We start from the raw sequence: 19,750 nt of genomic DNA on the forward strand, positions 1-19,750 counted from the left end.
CATATCTGTGAATATACAGACCATGTGGTTCATAAGCATCTTGAACTCTTTGGAATTGGTGGGAGGAATTTTTAGATGTATAGCAGTGAAAGGTGGAAATGCTTTATATTGTTGGAAACAGAGATTAATGCCTGATTCTGGTGGGATCTCAGAAGACCAGAATGCCAAAAGGACTGTGGACAGTGAAGAAAGGGCTGAAGAAGGTTGAGAAAAGGAGGACTGTATTAGAATTTGGAGTAGAGGCCATTTGTGTTATGTTATGGCTGAGAAGTTGTCTGCATTTTGCCCTTGTCCTGAGACTTTCTGTGAAGCTGATTTTAAAAGTGATAAACTTCTTAATCTGGCAGAGGAAATGTCTAGGCTGCATAGCATTTAGGTGGTGGCGTGGATATTTCTGACAGCTTTTACCCAAATTTGTTGTGATAATCAGAAGCAGAAAGCAGAGCAGAAAGATTTGAAAAACTTGGACTTGAAATACAGGAATAAAACTGGGGCCAAGGAAGTTGCAGTTTTTAAAGACATTATCACCTCTAAGAAATGCTAAAAACTTTGCCCAAAGATAATGAGAAAGATGGCTTGAAGGCATCTCAGGAGCTGGCAAGACTATAGCGATCTCAGATTCAAGAAAGTAAAAGTAAAAATTTTCTTGAGAATGGACCAATTGGGTACCCTTTTGCACAAGGGTGACTAGGAAGTTTTTACAACATGCTCAGCCACCTAGGAACTCAGGGGTTGCTGCAGCTAGTGTCCCTGGAGGCTTAGACTTTTAGTCCCAGCAGTGAAAAAGCTGATTAAAATAATTCCAATAGTTCTGAAGTGGAAAATGATTGTAGTATCAAGGCAGACCTTGGTATCAACCATGTAGTGCTGGTTCTGCAGGAATGCATTGTATTAGTGTTATGGGGTAATGGAGGCTTCCACCAGGATTTCTAAGGAAGGCCTGGGAAGCCAGGCAAGGTGTAGCAGTGTTGGATTCCCTTCTGGTAGCCCCTGAGAGGGCAAAGCATGGAGATGTGAAAAGAAAGTCAAAGCTGCAGTGGAGATCCCTGAGATTAAGAAATACTAGTAACAGGGGACATCATCATAGGAAAGCTGTAAGAATTGAGTAGAGACAAGCCATCAGAAAGGCCACTTGGGCTGCAACCAACAAGGCCAAGGGGGGGCATCTGCACAAGCTTTTTATAGAGAACATCATAATGTCATGTGCTCCAGATGCCAGATACAGAACTACAGGACTTGTTTGCCCAGCTGGATTTTAGTCTTGCTTTGGTCCTATCCATTTTTTCCTATGTCCTCGTTTTTCTGAATGGACATATTTACTGGGTATAATTATATATTAGATATTGTAAATTGTTTTATTAATTTTATAGGAGCTCACATTACAAGATTGCTTTAAGCCTCAGAGAAGACTTTGGGCTTGAACTTTGAGTAATTTTGAAAGTGTTGAAATAATGGGGACTCTTGGGAATGGACTAAATGTATTTTGGATTGTCAGAAGAGTGTATCCTTTAGGGGGACAATGGTAGAATGTTGTTTTGGATGTGAGGTGTCCCCCAAAATTTCATATGTGAGACAATGGAAGAAGATTCAGAGAAGAAATGATTATAAGAGCCTTAATGCAATCAGTGAATTTATCACCTGACAGGATTAATTGAGTGGTAAATGAAGGCTGATGGGATGTGGCTGGTGGCAACATCCATGTCAATCCAGAAAGATTGGGGTTGTGACTTTTGAGTACGTATTTGTATATGGCAAGTGGAGTCTCTCACTCTCTGCTTTCTGATCATGATGTGAGCTGCTTCCCTCTGCCATATTCTTCCACCATGTTGTTATGCCTCACTTGGATATCTGAGGAATGAAGCCAGCTGTCAATGGACTGAGATCTCTGAAAGTGTGAGCCCTCAAAGAAACTTTTCCTCCTCTACAATTGATTTGGTTGGACTTTTAGTCCCAGCAGTGATAAAGCTGACTAAAACAATTCCAATAGTTCTGAAGTGGGAAATAATTGTAGTAACAAAATAGGCTAAAGCATAGTATTTAAACTTCGAATTGATATTGTACTACATAGAGCATGAAAATAAAAGAAAAAACAGAATGAAAAATATTCGGAGAAGGATAAGAGAGAAAATAGAAGAAAAAGAAGTAGAGGTGGAAAACTGAATATATGGAAATAAAAAAGAAGAAAATATATAATGTCTATATCCAATGAACATATTATTTCACATAACCAAATAATCCCCCCAAAAGAAGATAAAAGAAAAAGCAGACAAAGCAAGAATAAAAAGAGCAAAATAACTCAAATAACATGTAAAATGAAAACAAAAAGATAAAATAATCCTAAACAACAAAATTAACAAACAAACAAAAATATATGCACAAAAGAAAACAGGAGGGAGGGAGCACATGGAGAGAGACAAAAGTAGGAAAATAATGCAAGGGAAATGTGAGGCAGAGATTATAGAAATAATAAAAAGAAAGAGCCCTAATATCCAGAGTATACAAAGAACTCAAAAAATTAGACAATAAGATAACAAATAACCCAATCAACAAATGGGCCAAGGACCTGAACAGACACTTCTCAGAGGAGGACATACAATCAATCAACAAGTACATGAAAAAATGCTCACCATCTCTAGCAGTCAGAGAAATGCAAATCAAAACCACCCTAAGATACCATCTCACTCCAGTAAGATTGGCAGCCATTATGAAATCAAACAACAACAAGTGCTGGCGAGGATGTGGGGAAAACGGTACTCTTGTACATTGCTGGTGGGACTGCAAATTGGTGCAGCCAATTTGGAAAGCAGTATGGGGATTCCTGGGAAAGCTGGGAATGGAACCACCATTTGACCCAGTTATTGCCCTTCTCGGACTATTCCCTGAAGACCTTAAAAGAGCGCACTACAGGGATACTGCCACATCAATGTTCATAGCAGCACAATTCACAATAGCTAGACTGTGGAACCAACCCAGATGCCCTTCAATAGATGAATGGATAAAAAAAAATGTGGCATTTATACACCATGGAGTATTACGCAGCACTAAAAAATGATAAAATCGTGGAATTTGCAGGGAAATGGATGGCACTAGAGCAGATTATGCTAAGTGAAGCTAGCCAATCCCTAAAAAACAAATGCCAAATATCTTCTTTGATATAATGAGAGCAACTAAGAATAGAGCAGGGAGGAAGAGCAGGAGAAAAAGATTAACATTAAACAGAGACATGAGGTGGGAGGGAAAGGGAGACAAAAGGGAAATTGCATGGAAATGGAGGGAGACCCTCATTGTTATACAAGATTACATATAAGAGGTTGTGAGGGGAATGGGAAAATAAACAAGGAGAGAAATGAATTACAGTAGATGGGGTAGAGAGAGAAGATGGGAGGGGAGGGGAGGGGGGTAGTAGAGGATAGGAAAGGTAGCAGAATACAACAGTCACTAATATGGCATTATGTAAAAATGTGGATGTGTAACCAATGTGATTCTGCAATCTGTATTTGGGGTAAAAATAGGAGTTCATAACCCACTTGAATCTAATGTATGAAATATGATATGTCAAGAGCTTTGTAATGTTTTGAACAACCAATAAAAAAAACAACAAAAAAGAAAAACATAGAATGAATAAGGCCAGTTAACATAGCCCAGTATTTTATATTAATTTAATTAAAAAGTGAAGCATCATGGCTCCTTCATGCCATGTGGGAGGCTGGATCAGGAGGATCATAGGATAGAGGGTCATCTTGGCAATCCAGAAAGATCCTGTCTCAAAATTAAAACCAAGTTGTGCTAAGGAAGTTAAGTACCCAGATCCATGACAAAATAAAACACAACAAACAATAACATACACACAAACAAAAATAGTAAGGTTGAAGAGAAGATAGACAAAGGAGGAAATATCGTGGAGAAAGAAAAAGGTGGGGGAGAGCATAATCAAAGGAGAGTCCTACAAATACTTCCAGTTAACAAATTATAGCATTAAAGATAAAATAGCATAAAAGTAGATTAAGGAATACAATATCAAAATTATGGAGAAATACCTCCAATCTACATATAATTTTATACAGTGAAATAAGAACTGATAAAATGAAAGATTCAAATATTAGTTTTATTGATATATCTGAAATGGAGGAAAGTTTCAGTGGGCCTTGCTATTTTGTATTACATTGGATATTGGGAGATAGACTACATATACTCAGGCCTCAACAGCATAACTTCTTAGTGTCTGTAGGTATAAAAACAGCAACTTCATCAGCTCTCTCAGATATATTTTTATTATTTGACCTTTCTAGATCAGTCTTTTGCTGCAAATGCTTCCCAACATTCTGGGTCTTGAGCTTGTCCTTCCTTTACCTGCCAGTTTGGTGAGAGCCTGTGTAGTTCCAGTGTTTCTATGGCATTCCTGGGTACCTAAAATCTCTTATAAGTGTTTTATATAATCACCCAAATGTATTCAACTCTGTCACCTGCTCTCCCCAACCCCCAGTATCCTGCTAAAGCAGTAGCTTTGTATTCTGGTGAAACGACTTGTCTTGAGGGCTAACTACATATGTCTCACCAAACCTTCTCAGGGACAGTCAGGCTGAGTCTGAAATCTTTGCAACTGGGGTGGGTACCCTGCCCTCAGAAAGATTTGTAGATAAGTTAAATACTTTTCTTTTTTATTGAACAGTAATTTTATCATGTAACCGCACCCATCTGTCTCAACAAAGTTGAGACAGTAGCTGGAATTACAGATATGCAACTTTAGTCCTGGTAAATAAACATACATGGTTAATTGAAATTTGACAAGAGTGTTAGAATACATAATGGAGAAAGGATAGTTTTTTTTCAATAAATGATGTTGGGAAAACAACCACTTGTGTAAAAATGACATTCAACACTTAAATCAACTCAATGTTCCATATTTTCTTTATTCATTTATCTGGGTGATATATAACTTGGATATTATGATGCTGGTATGGGCATATATTTTTTGTATATTACCCCAAAATCATAGACAACAAAAAACAAAATCAGGCAAATATGATTATATCAAAGTAAAAAGCTGTACTGCCAAGAAAAAAAATGAACACAGTGAAAAGACAAATTATAGAATGGGAGAAAATATTTTCAAAATACACATAAGATAAATGGTTAGTATACACACTTTATGAAGAACTAAAATTAATAGAAAGAAAAGATAACATTTTTAAATGGAAGAAGTCTTGAATATGAATTTCTCAACATAAATGTTAATGGTAAACAGGTATTTTAATAAATGTTTTTCCTCACTAACCGTCAAGGAAATGGAAACTCAAAGTACATTGAGTTGCCACTTCACTCCTGTAAGGATAGCTATTTTCAAAAAAACAAAAGGTAACTCATTGGTGAGGTTATACTATTGGTGGAAATGTAAATTACTTTTAAATATTTTGTATAATGAAGTGCTAATATGCAAAATAGTCTGAAGGTTCCTGAAAAAACTTAAAAATAGAACTGCCATATGATTCAGCCATCTACTTCTGGGAATATAGTTGAAGAAAATCAGTATGTTGAAGATATTTTCACACTCTTATGTTCATTATAATATTATAATAACTGAGATATATAATACAGTATGTGTGTATGTATGTATATGCACAGAGAAAATAAAATATTATCCAGCCTTTATAAATGAAATCCAGCCATTTGTAATTATAGGGATGAAATTGGATAACATGACACTAAATGAAAGAAGACTGTCAGAAAACTTATGAATGATCTCACTTATATGTATATTCTAAAATTCAGATTTATAAAAACAGAGAGTAGAATGTTGGTGTGTGGTTACTGGAGAGATGTTTATCTAATGCTAAAAAATCTCAATGACATTTAGTAAGGAAGAACATTGATTACAATATCTGTTTGACATTAATATGTATTGTGTTGGGAAATTAATAATCTAGAAATATTTTGTATTGTGTGGGCTATAGTTATAACAATCTTTTTTTTATTTTAAAATGCCTAAGAAACCATATACTAAACATTCCACTAACAAAAAAAGATAAATAGTTTGTTATGGTTTGGATGTAAGGTATCCACTAATAAACTCATGTGATAGTCAATGAAGGAATGTTCAGAGGTGAAATAATTAGATTATGAGAGCTATAACCTATTCAGTGGATACATTCAAATGACGGATAAGTTCAAAAGATTACTGCACTGGGTGATAACTTTAGGCAGATGGGACATGTCTAGAGGAAATAGGTTTCTAGAGGTATAGTATTGGGAGTTATATCTTGTCCCCTGGCTTTACCTCTCTACTTCCTGGCTACCTTCATGTGAGCAGCATTCTTCTGCCTGCCCTGCTACCAGGATATTCTGCCTCACCTTATTCCTAGAACAATGGAATCAGCCAACCACACACTGAACCTTCGAAACAAAGTTGTCCTATCAGATACTTTGGTCACAGTGACAAAAGGCTTACTAACTTATAGTTTAATGTTTATGTTTATTAGTGTGATTTAATCATTTCATAATGTAATTTATCAAAATATCACATTGAGGAGTATGAATATATTAATTTCTGAATTTTCACTTGTTTCCTTAAATAAATTGTCCAAACCCCATTTTGTGACTTACACTTTTAAATTACAGTACATAAGATACTCACTGACTATAGCTGAGATTTTAAAATATAGCAAAAATGAATTGTTTTGAAGGGTCAAGCATCTGTTGGCTGCTCTCTTATATTTAAATTTACATGATAAGTAAAAACCACTTATACTATGATTAATCTTATCATCCCTTTAAGTTAAAATAGAGCCTTGTATTTCCATTGCATTCCACAGAACAAGACAATTTACAAAAATTTTATGTAAGTTATCACATCCCAATATATTTTCTCACTGACTCACAAGTTGTTGTTGGACCTCAATTCCCTAGCTTACTTAGTATATCTGTTCTCTAGCCTTGCAGGAGGAATTATGAGTGTTTCCTAAGATATTATCTTTGTCCATGTGCCAGTTAAAAAGTTGGAGCTTTTAACTGGTACTTCTCTCCAAAGAACAGTTTTTCCTAGAATATCTAGGGATGTTGAGTTTTTGGGGGGCCTGTTTCTGAAGTCATTAGAACTATATTCTCTGTCATTCCAATTCTCTTTTACTTTAATCTGTCTCCTAGATTCTTTCTCCTAGATCTACCATCAAATATGGAAAGACTTATATGGGAAATAAAGTGATGCCAGAACCAGCAGTGCTTCCCTATATACTTTACTGGTGAATATGGTTTATCTTTCTGCTTCTGGAATAGCAGAAATAGCAGAGAACTTGTATTGATCCTAGAAGGATAACAGGCCCTAGGTGGGCTCTCCTTTGAGCATCTGGTATATTCAATCTCATTGTAGATCTCAGAGTAGCAGAAAGATATACATGAAACTTCCAATTTGACACTAAGCAGTATTTATGCTGTAGTTGTACCTCATGGCTGAACTTGTATCCACTGGCTGAAAAAACACCTTAAGGAATATCAAGTGACAAGGATTGACCCCAACAGAAAGCATGTAGGCCCTCTTTTGAGTAGGTAGGCTTACTAAATAACCGCAACACCTTTGGCCCACAAAAGATACTAACAATTTTTATGTACATGGGTTTTGAGAAATAATAGTTAAATTTATAACTATTAATGTTATTTTACTTGATATGGTCTTCATTCAAAAGCCAAGCCCAGTGATTAACATAATGAAAGTCCAGGCAATAGGTTTTACATATGAAATGTCTCTTTTGATGGTAACTGCTAAAATTCAAACATCAGAATAATGTAGAATATTGTTTCTATGTGTTTAATGTTCATTTAACATCATCATTTGTCATGTATTTATTTAAAAATAGGATAAAGAAATGTATACTTATTAAATACTTTAGGGCTGGGGATGTGGCTCAAGCGATGGCGCGCTCGCCTGGCATGCGTGCGGCCCGGGTTCGATCCTCAGCACCACATACAAACAAAGATGTTGTGTCCGCCGAAAACTGAAAAATAAATATTAAAAATTAAAAAAATATATATATATATACTTTAGAAGTTTATTTCACTAGATTTATAATTTAATTCAACAAACATTTGCTGTGTGACTTTCACATTAAAATCACTGTAGGATAAGACTGTTCCTTATCCTCTAGGACTTGCAGGTAATTTGGAAAAAATACAGCCAATTAATTCTGTGACAAGCCGTATAATAGAGATTTCAGTAAAATGCAAGAGAAATTATGGAGGATGAGGTGAGTTTCTACTTCTTGAGGAAAAATGACATCTGAAAACTCTCTTAAAGAATGAGCAAGTTGCCTGCGGTTGTGACTCAGTGGTAGAGCCACAACCATGTGTGAGGCACTGGGTTTGATCTTCAGCACCACATAAATAAATAAAGTAAAAAAAAATCCATTGACAACTAAAAAATAAATAAGTAAATAAAAGAATGAACAAGTGGAATTGCACGTTTAAGGATAGGAAGATACATATGAAGTTTGGAGGAGTCGTTTCTGGGAAAGGTAGAGATTAAAGAAATTAAAGAATTTCAGGAGACAGTGTAAGTTAAAGCACAAAGTAGAATGGTAGTTAGGTGATTTTTGTTGTTGTTGTTGTTGTTGTTTATTTGGTACTGGAGAGGAGATTGAACTCAGAGGCACTCAACCACTGAGCCATATCCCTAACCCTATTTTGTATTTTATTTAGAGATAGGGTCTCACTGCTGCTTAGTGCCTCATCATTGCTGGGGCTGGCTTTCAACTCACCATCCTCCTGCCTCAGCCTCCTGAGCTGCAGGGATTATTGACATGTGCCACCATGCCCAGCTAGGTGATGGATTTTTAAAAAGATATTTGCATAACTGAAAATTGTAATCTAGGATATAGTTCCTGGGGAGGAACAGGTCAATTATTAATACTCAGATCATACAAAGATATATATCTGTCCAAAGTGAACCTAAGGATAAGGCCAGTACTATATACACAATATATTCTTATGGCATAAACACCAAAAGGTAATGTTTCTGCTCTTTGAAGTGACACACAATGCACATCTAAAAGGGATGATTCTTTACCATCTATCTTGCAAAGACTCCTAATATTTTCCACAGAGTGAATAGCAAATATTCTGCTCTAATATGTTCCGGAGATTACAACAAATTTACTTAGGAAACTCTGATATATGTTATTTTAACCTTTCTAGTTACATCAGGCAAATTAGGAAATGAATTACACATTTATAATATCAAGATACTTAGTCTTAGCATGTCTTTGTTAAGAAAGTATGCATTAGAGAAAGCTATTATGAATTCAGGAAATTGAAAAAATATATTTTCTTTTGTGAATTTTATCAGTTTTCATGATTTAGAAAATAATTATCACTCATGATACATTAATTATTTTAGCTATTGATAATGACTATTGGTCCCAAGCATATGAAGATCCATTCTTATAACTCCAATCTCTCAGGTTTTGTGTGACACACAGGTTAGAAATAATTGTTCCTTGATGATGACATGTGCTTATATCTATAATGCCTAAAATATAACAAGAGTATAACTAACCAAATAAGTCATTTCAGGCAACAATGGAGAAGTAACTAAAATTAAGAGTATCTTACAGGTTGCCTTGAATTAGCTAACTGATCAGGTTTCTATAGCATACTTCTTGAAAGTTAGAAGGTTGATGCTAGATGATTGATGTAATTTCTCCTCATCTCCAAGTGTATTCTATTTGATAATCTGATAGTTTATTAGAATTAGTCTTGATTTTATCTTTGGCTTTTTCTTTGTCACTTCTGATTTATATTTCTTAACTACCAGGAACATTTTTTGGGAAACTTTTGGGGTGTATAAATGACCACATCACCTTGGATTTTCAAATGTTTATTTAAATAAAATTTTGGCTATATTTATACCACCTTTAATCTCAAAGACCTAGGACACCTATTTTAGAGTTTCAGTACTTACTCAATATTATGTATCAGATATCTGTAGTGATTTTGGAAACTATGTATTGACATAAGTGTACAAACTTGTGCTAAAACATATTTTGTAATACGCTTAGCTACTTTAAATATGATTCAAATTTGGAAAATGTACTTTAGTTAACTATTACCCATAATATTTTGTAAATAAGTTTTCATTTTATCAACTTGAAATTCACTTTCAGACCTTATTTCTCTTTTGGGTTTCCATGCTACCAGGACTATATTTCTCAAATTGGAGGCATACCTCCACACACTCACTAGAATTCTACTCCCTTGTTTTTCTTTATGCCTTAGTCATAGGAGCATGGCAGGTTAAAAATTAATAAGAGAACAGCTTTCAGAGACTTCAAATAGTAGGACTTCTTGGACTAAACACAAGAGTTATGGCTGAATATATCAATTAAAAGCATTAATAAATGTGAAGTCAATGAAAATCAATCATTAGTTTTTTTAAATCCTCCACCTATCATATCAGTGCAATTTTGATTAGAATTTTCTGGGTAAATACTTTCTGTCAGACCTTCAAACAGAGATATCAGCCAAGATTTGGAAATTTGATGGAAGTCCTGTGTCTCATGTTCTACATAGATACAAAGCTGTTTGTTCATTCCCAGAGTTCTCTTTAGGTATTTTAGTCATAAGAACTTGATAGATTGCTCACCCATGGGAAAATATGTGTCTTTTCTTCTATTCTAGGAGCTTCACCATACCCAGGAATGCAAGTAGATGAGGACTTCTGCCGTCAGCTTAAGGAGGGAACAAGAATGAGATCCCCTGAATATTCTACTCCTGAAATGTATGTTCTACAAATGAAGAGCCACCAGACTTAATTAATTTGAGAGGAAAGGATCAACATAAGCACAGCGGGTTATAAAATTCAACTTAAAAAATCTTGTTGAATGCTAAAGTTGTCTTTTGCTCTCTTAAAGTATATAGTTATAATTCAAAGGGAACTATGAAATAGATGATTAAAATTTCATATGTAGATGCATATAGTGAAATATTCATCACATTTGTATTATGAAACACTCAGGAATTAGATAAAACCAGGACACTGGCTAGTTCCTTTCTAGCCATAGATTTAAAACATAGAAGTCTATGTTTCAGCTATTAAATAAAAAATTGCAGCCCAGATGTGTGATTTCCTGACACAGCCTGTACTGGGCACTGAAAGAAGATATGGCCACACAAATTGAAACAATCTGGAGAAATAAAGTCTGAGAGTGAATTTCAAGAATCTCCAGAATCTCTCACTGGCCCAATAAATAAATCTAAATAACTTAAATCAGTGGTAATCCAATCTATCACCTGATGCTATGTAAATATATGAATGAATATACCATAATGAATCCAATTCTTATATGTGATTATAAAACCATTATAATCAAAATGATGTTATCCATCATAATTAAAAAGATGTTCTAAAAGCAAATGGAAAGAACCATCACTCCAGAAAGTTGTGCATATATATAAAAATACTTTGGTTTTCATTGAAGAGTAATTTCAATGTGAAACTGCAACCATTACTTAGTTGATGGCTTATTTATCAAAACCATTGGAAAGTATAGTCTGGGACTCCAGTATTTGCACTAAAATATATAAAACTGGAGGTTTTTATATCATTTCCCAAGGCTGTCTGATGCTACTTGAAGCCAAATATTGATCCTGAGGAGAGCCCAAAGTCCAAGAGAATTTGTTGATAGTTAGCCTCATAAAATGCAATGCTCTCACCACTCATACAATTCTTGTACTGATAAAGGAGTACGTGACAGAACTAAATGCTACCTTTCTCTCCTAAATATAATTGATTCTTTACATTTATTTATGCATACAGAGCTGAAAAAAGTGGTAATGGTGGGCACATATATGTAAGGAACAGGTATGGGTTAGGCAGGCTTTATTAGTAACTGTAGTATAAGGCCACAGCAGAGAATATGCTTTGGGGTAATTGTGAAGACAAGTCCTAATGGATCACCCATGTAAATAGTTATAAAAGAAGTAGAGCTGGTTGATGGAGACTACCTTAACATTTTTCCCAATCTATAGCTACCAGACCATGCTTGACTGCTGGCATAGTGATTACACAAAGAGGCCCAACTTCTCTGACTTAGTCAGGCATCTTGGAGATCTCCTTCAGGCCAATGTTCAACAGGTATGCATTACTTCCTTAATTTTCTTATTCATTAACTTTAGACTATTGAAAACAGTTTCAGGAGTTGTGAATACTGCAAAAATGGACCATGATTTTATGTAGTTATCAGGAAGTTAGTAGTCTAGATTGTGGGAGAGTAAGATGAATAATTTAATGAGATGAGGTAAGCAAAATAGGAGAAATAAGAGAAAAATAACCCCTGCAGAGGGTACACATGATTAGTGATATTGCCAGTCCTTCATAAAAATATATTTGGGCAGTGTGTTGCTGTGGTCAAAAGTATTTAAAAGGGCTGGAATTGGGGCTCAGTTGTAGAGTACTTGCCTAGCATGTGTGAGGCACTGGGTTTGATTCTCAGCACCACATATAAATAAATAAAATAAAGGTCCATTGAAAACTAAAAAAAATATTTAAAAAAATAAAAGTTTACACAAAACTGAGGCAGGTGGATCACTAGGATCCACAAATTCAAGACTAGGCTGGGTAGCAGAGAAAGACACTCCTAAAAAATTACTAAACAAACAAGAAAGCAAACAAACCGATAAATGACCTTAATTAGGGAAGTGAAAGACCTCTACAATAAAAGATATAAATCACTGAAGAAAGAAATTGAAGAAGACAATAAAAGGTTAAAAGACTTCCCATGTTTAAGGATTGGAAAAATTATTATTATTAAAATAATAATAATAAAATATTAATAATAATAATAAAATAAAAAATATAATAATCAATCTACAGATTCAATGAAATTGGGATGCCAATGCCATTCTTCATATCACTAAAAAAAGCACTCAAAAATTTATATGAAAGCATAAAAGACTACAAATTGCCAAAGCAATTCTGAGCAAAAACAGTGCTGGAAGAATTGCAATACCCAACTTCAAATTGTATTAATGTGATATTGTAATATATAAAATCATGGTATTGGCATGAAAATGGATACATACACCAGTGGAATAGAGGACCAAAGTATAAACCCAAATATGTGCAACCATTGGATTCTCAGCAAACTAGTCAATACATTTTTAAAAAATACAGCCTCTTCAGTGAATGGTAATAGGATAATTGAATTTAAATCACAGAAAATGTAAACTAGACCTTATCACTTATGCTGTACAAAAATCAACTTACTTTACAAAAATCAACTAAAGTTCAACGAAAATGACTCAAATACCTTAATGTAAGGCCTGGAACTTTGAAACAACTAGAGGACAACGTGGACAAACCACTTCAAGATATAGGTATAGGCAAAGGTAACCTAGACAGGACTTAAATAGCTCAGGAAATAATGGCAAGAACTGACAGGTGATAATATTTAAAATTAAAAAGTTTTTAACAGCAAATGGAACAACCAATAGATTGAAGAGAAAGCCTAGAGAATTGGAGAGCATCTTTGCCATATAGTCATCTAACAGAGTATTAAAATCAAGAATATAAAAAATACCCCCATACTTATATTGTTCTTGTTTTTATGGAAATTCAGTTTTTCTCTGTTTAGTATGAGGATGGTCTTTGGTTTGTCATATATATCATTTACAATGTTGAAGTAGTTTCCTTCCATCCATACTTTCTCTAGAGTTTTAAACATGAATGTGTGATGAAGTTTGTCAAATGCTTTATCTTTATCCATTGAGACAACCATGCGATTCTTGCCTTAACTCTGTTTATATGGTGAATTAGATTTTTTTAAGAGATAGATGAGAGAGAGAGAGAGAGAGAGAATTTTTAAAAAATATTTATTTCTTAGTTTTCGGCGGACACAACATCTTTGTTAGTATGTGGTGCTGAGGATCAAAAAACCCGGGCCGCATGCATGCCAGGCAAGCGCACTACCACTTGAGCCACATCACCAGCCCCAAATTACATTTTTTGATTTGCCTATGTTAAACCAACCTTGCATCCGTGGGCTGAAACCCATTTGATCATGGTGTACTATCTTCTTAATGTTTTTGAATGCAGTTTGCCAGTGTTTTATTAATGATTTTTTCACCTATATTCACCAGGAATATCAGCCTATAGTTTCCTTTCCCTTATGTGTCTTTGTCTGGTTTGGTACCAATGTGATACTGGCTTTATTCAATGAATTTGAAAGTCTTCCCTCTTTTCCTATTTTTATGGAATTCTTTGAAGAGGATTGATATTAATTCTATGAAGGTCTAGTAGAACTTGGCAGAGAATCCATCCAGTCCTGGGATTTTTTTTTTCATTGGAAGGATGTTATAGCTGCTTCAATTTCATTGTTTGACATCAATCTGATTAAGTTTTCTATGTTCTCATGGTTCAAATTATGTAGGTCATATGTTTGTAAATTTATCAGTACCTTCAAGAATTTCTAGGTTATTGGAGTAGAAATAGTCTCTGATGATCTTCTGAATTTTAGATGTTTCTATGGAGATATTTCCTTTTTTATCTCTAATTTTGTTGATTTGTATCTTGTCTTTCTTTCTTATGGTTTGTTTGGCTAAAATTTATCAATCTTGTTTATCTTTGCAAAGAACCAACTCTTTGATTCTTTGATCCTTTTCATGTTTATTTTTAAATTCTCAATTTCATTAATTTCCATTCTAATATTATTTCCCATTTTCTACTGATTTGGGTGTTAGATTATTCTTCTTTTCTATAGCCTTTATGTTCAGTTTTTTATTTGGGATATTTTCTGATTTTTAATGTAGGGATTCAGTGCTATAAACTTCCCTTACAAACTGCCTTCATACACTCCCAGAGATTTTAGTATGTTTTATATCTATTCTCATTATTTTCAAAAATTTTTAAATTTCCCCATGATTTCTTCTTTCTTTTTTTAGTTTTATTCATTTTATTTTTTTAAATACAACATCAGAATGCATTACAATTCTTATTACACATATAGAGTACAATTTTTCATATCATTGTATATAGAGTATGTTCACGCCAATTCATGCCTTTATACATGTACTTTGTTTTCTTTTTGCATTACAATTCTTTTTTTTTACATTTTCTTTTTTAAATTGGTTGTTCAAAACATTACATAGTTCTTGATATATCATATTTCACACTTTGATTCAAGTGGGTTATGAACTCCCATTTTTACCCCGTATACAAATTGCAGAGTCACATCAGTTACACTTCCACTGATTTACATATTGACATACTCATGTCTGTTGTATTCTGCTGCCTTTCCTATCCTCTACTATCCCCCCTCCCCTCCCCTCATCTCTCTCTACCCCCTCTACTGTAATTCATTTCTCCCCCTTGTATTATTTTTCCCTTTCCCCTCACTTCCTCTTGTATGTAATTTTGTATAACCCTAAGGGTCTCCTTCCATTTCCAAGCAATTTCCCTTCTCTCTCCCTGTCCCTCCCACCTCTCATCCCTGTTTAATGTTAGTCATCTTCTCATGCTCTTCTTCCCTACTCTGTTCTTAGTTACTCTCCTTATATCAAAGAAGACATTTGGCATTTGTTTTTTTAGGGATTGGCTAGCTTCACTTAGCATAATCTGCTCTAATGCCATCCATTTCCCTCCAAATTCTATAATTTTGTCATTTTTTAATGCAGAGTAATACTCCATTGTGTATAAATGCCACATTTTTTTTATCCATTCGTCTATTGAAGGGCATCTAGGTTGCTTCCACAGTCTTGCTATTGTGAATTGTACTGCTATGAACATCGATGTAGCAGTGTCCCTGTAGCATGCTCTTTTTAGGTCTTTAGGGAATAGACCCAGAAGGGGAATAGCTGGATCAAATGGTGGTTCCATTCCCAGCTTTCCAAGAAATCTCCATATTGCTTTCCAAATGGGTTGCACCAATTTGCAGTCCCACCAACAATGTACAAGTGTACCCTTTTCCCCACATCCTCGCCTGCACTTGTTGTTGTTTGACTTCCTAATGGCTGCCAATCTTACTGGAGTGAGATGCTATCTTAGGGTGGTTTTGATTTGCATTTCTCTGACTGCTACCGATGGTGAGCATTTTTTCATGTACTTGTTGATTGATTGTATGTTCTCCTCTGAGAAGTATCTGTTTAGGTCCTTGGACCATTTGTTGATTGGGTTATTTGTTATCTTATTGTCTAATTTTTTGAGTTATTTATATACTCTGGATATTAGGGCTCTATCTGAAGTGTGAGGAGTAAAGATTTGTTCCCATGATGTAGGCTCCCTATTTACCTCTCTTGTTGTTTCTTTTGCTGAGAAAAAACTTTTTAATTTGAGCAAGTCCCATTTGTTGATTCTAGATATTAATTCTTGTGCTATGGGTGTCCTATTGAGGAATTTGGAGCCCGACCCCACAGTATGTAGGTCGTAGCCAACTTTTTCTTCTATCAGATGCCTTATCTCTGGTTTGATATCAAGTTCCTTGATATATTTTGAGTTAACTTTTGTGCATGGCGAGAGAAAGGGATTCAGTTTCATTTTGTTGCATATGGATTTCCAGTTTTCCCAGCACCATTTATGGAAGATGCTATCCTTCCTCCATTGCATGCTTTTAGCCCCTTTATCAAATATAAGAAAGTTGTAGTTTTGTGGGTTGATTTCTGTGTCCTCTATTCTGTACCATTGGTTCACCCGCCTGTTTTGGTACCAGTACCATGCTGTTTTTGTTACTATTGCTCTGTAGTATAGTTTGAAGTCTGGTATCACTATACCGCCTGATTAACACTTCCTGCTTAGCATTGTTTTTGCTATTCTGGGTCTTTTATTTTTCCATATGAATTTCATGATTGCTTTCTCTATTTCTACAAGAAATGCCATTGGGATTTTGATTGGCATTGCATTAAACCTATAGAGAACTTTTGGTAATATCGCCATTTTGATGATGTTAGTTCTGCCTATCCATGAACAGGGTATATTTTTCCATCTTCTAAGATCTTCAATTTCTCTCTTTAGGGTTCTGTAGTTTTCATTGTATAAGTCTTTTACCTCTTTTGTTAGGTTGATTCCCAAGTATTTTATTATTTTTGAGGATATTGTGAATGGAGTGGTTGTCCTCATTTCCATTTCAGAGGGTGTGTCGCTGATATACAGAAATGCCTTTGATTTATGCGTGTTGATTTTATATCCTGCCACTTTGCTGAATTCATTTATTATCTCTAATAGTTTCTTTGTAGACCCTTTTGGGTCTGCTAGGTATAGAATCATGTCATCTGCAAATAGTGATAATTTAAGTTCTTCTTTTCCTATTTTTATGCCTTTAATTTCTTTCGTCTGTCTAATTGCTCTGGCCAGTGTTTCGAGAACTATGTTGAACAGAAGTGGTGAGAGAAGGCATCCCTGTTTTGTTCCAGATTTTAGAGGGAATGCCTTCAATTTTTCTCCATTCAGAATGATGCTCGCCTGGGGCTTAGCGTAGATTGCTTTTACAATGTTGAGGTATGTTCCTGTTATCCCTATTTTTTCAAGAGTTTTGAACAAAAAGGGATGCTGTACTTTGTCGAATGCTTTTTCTGCATCTATCGAGATGATCATATGGTTCTTATTTTTAAGTCTATTGATGTGGTGAATAACGTTTATTGATTTCCGTATATTGAACCAGCCTTGCATCCCAGGTATGAATCCTACTTGATCATGGTGTACAATTTTTTTGATATGATTTGTATCCGATTCGCCAGAATTTTATTGAGGATTTTTGTGTCTAGGTTAATTAGAGATATAGGTCTGTAGTTTTCTTTCTTTGAAGTGTCTTTGTCTGGTTTAGGAATCAGGGTGATGTTGGCCTCGTAGAATGAATTTGGAAGTTCTCCCTCTTTTTCTATTTCCTGAAATAGCTTGAAAAGTATTGGTATTAGTTCCTCTTTAAAGGTTTTGTAAAACTCTGCTGTATACCCATCCGGTCCTGGGCTTTTCTTAGTTGGTAATCTTTTGATGGTTTCTTCTATTTCCTCAATTGATATTGGTCTGTTTAGGTTGTCTATATCCTCCTGTCTCAATCTGGGCAGATCATATGACTTAAGAAATTTATCGATGCCTTCACTATCTTCTATTTTATTGGAGTATAAGGATTCAAAATAATTTCTGATTATCTTCTGTATTTCTGAAGTGTCTGTTGTGATATTGCCTTTTTCATCCTGTATGCTAGTAATTTGAGTTCTCTCTCTTCTTCTTTTGTTAGCATGGCTAAGGGTCTGTCGATCTTATTTATTTTTTCAAAGAACCAACTTTTAGTTTTGTCAATTTTTTCAATTGTTTCTTTTGTTTTGATTTCATTAATTTCAGCTCTGATTTTAATTATTTCTTGCCTTCTACTTCTTTTGCTGTTATTTTGCTCTTCTTTTTCTAGGATTTTGAGATGAAGTATGAGATCATTTATTTGTTGGTTTTTTCTTTTTTTAAGGAATGAACTCCATGCAATGAATTTTCCTCTAAGAACTGCTTTCAATGTGTCCCATAGATTCCGATATGTTGTGTCTGTGTTTTCATTTATCTCTAAGAATTTTTTAATTTCCTCCTTAATGTCTTCTATAACCCATTGATCATTCAGTAACCTATTGTTCATTCTCCAAGTGATGCATGATTTTTCCTTCCTTCTTTTATCGTTGATTTTCAGTTTCATTCCATTATGGTCAGATAGGATGCATGGTATTATCTCTAGTCCTTTATATTGTCTAAGAGTTGCCCTGTGACATAATATATGATCTATTTTTGAGAAGGATCCATGTGCTGCTGAGAAAAAAGTGTAACTGCTTGATGTTGGGTGGTATATTCTATATATGTCAATTAAGTCTAGGTTGTTAATTGTGTTATTGAGTTCTATAGTTTCCTTATTCAACTTTTGTTTGGAAGATCTCTCCAGTGGTGAGAGAGGTGTGTTGAAGTCTCCCATGATTATTGTATGGTGGTCTATTAGACTCTTGAACTTGAGAAGAGTTTGTTTGATGAACATAGCTGCACCATTGTTTGGGGCATATATATTTATGATTGTTATGTCTTGTTGGTGTATGGTTCCCTTGAGCAGTATGTAGTGTCCCTCTTTATCCCTTTTGATTAACTTTGGCTTGAAATCTATTTTATTAGATATGAGTATGGACACTCCTGCTTGTTTCCGAAGTCCATATGAGTGATATGATTTTTCCCAACCTTTCACCTTCAGTCTATGTATGTCTTTTCCTATCAAATGCGTCTCCTGTAGGCAGCATATTGTTGGGTCATGTTTTGTGATCCATTCTACTAGACTGTGTCTCTTAATTGGTGAGTTTAAGCCATTAACATTTAGGGTTATTTTTGAGATATGGGTTATCCTTCCAGCCATATTTGTTTATTTATGTTACTGAATACGGTTTGTTTTCCTCTTTGATTATTTTCCCCCCTTTACTGTCCTACCTCCCACTGTTGGTTTTCATTGTTATTTTCCATTTCCTCTTCCTGTAATGTTTTGCTGAGGATTTTTTGGAGAGATGGTTTTCTAGCTGCGAATTCTTTTAACTTTTGTTTATCGTGGAAGGTTTTAATTTCATCTTCCATCTTGAAGCTCAATTTTGCTGGATACACAATTCTTGGTTGGAACCCATTTTCTTTCAGTGTTTGAAATATGTTATTCCAGGATCTTCTAGCTTTCAAAGTCTGTTTTGAGAGATCAGCTGTTATCCTGATTGGTTTACCCCTAAATGTAATCTGTTTCCTTTCTCTTGTAGCTTTTAAAATTCTCTCCTTATT

At 34.7% G+C, this 19,750-nt stretch overlaps 1 protein-coding gene across 3 annotated transcripts in view; it reads left to right on the top strand.

The window, feature by feature from the left end:
* Positions 1-19,750, top strand: part of LOC308638702 (vascular endothelial growth factor receptor kdr-like) — a 317,685-nt gene that overhangs the window by 239,896 nt on the left and 58,039 nt on the right. For all 3 annotated transcript variants that reach the window (XM_081276379.1, XM_081276380.1, XM_081276381.1), the window contains 2 exons: positions 10,663-10,762; positions 12,013-12,118. In XM_081276379.1, the coding sequence (XP_081132505.1) occupies positions 10,663-10,762; positions 12,013-12,118 (206 nt within the window). The remainder of the gene's footprint in view (positions 1-10,662; positions 10,763-12,012; positions 12,119-19,750) is intronic.

This window comes from Spermophilus citellus (assembly GCF_964194105.1).
Source record: "Spermophilus citellus genome assembly, chromosome: X".
NCBI lineage: Eukaryota > Metazoa > Chordata > Mammalia > Rodentia > Sciuridae > Spermophilus > Spermophilus citellus.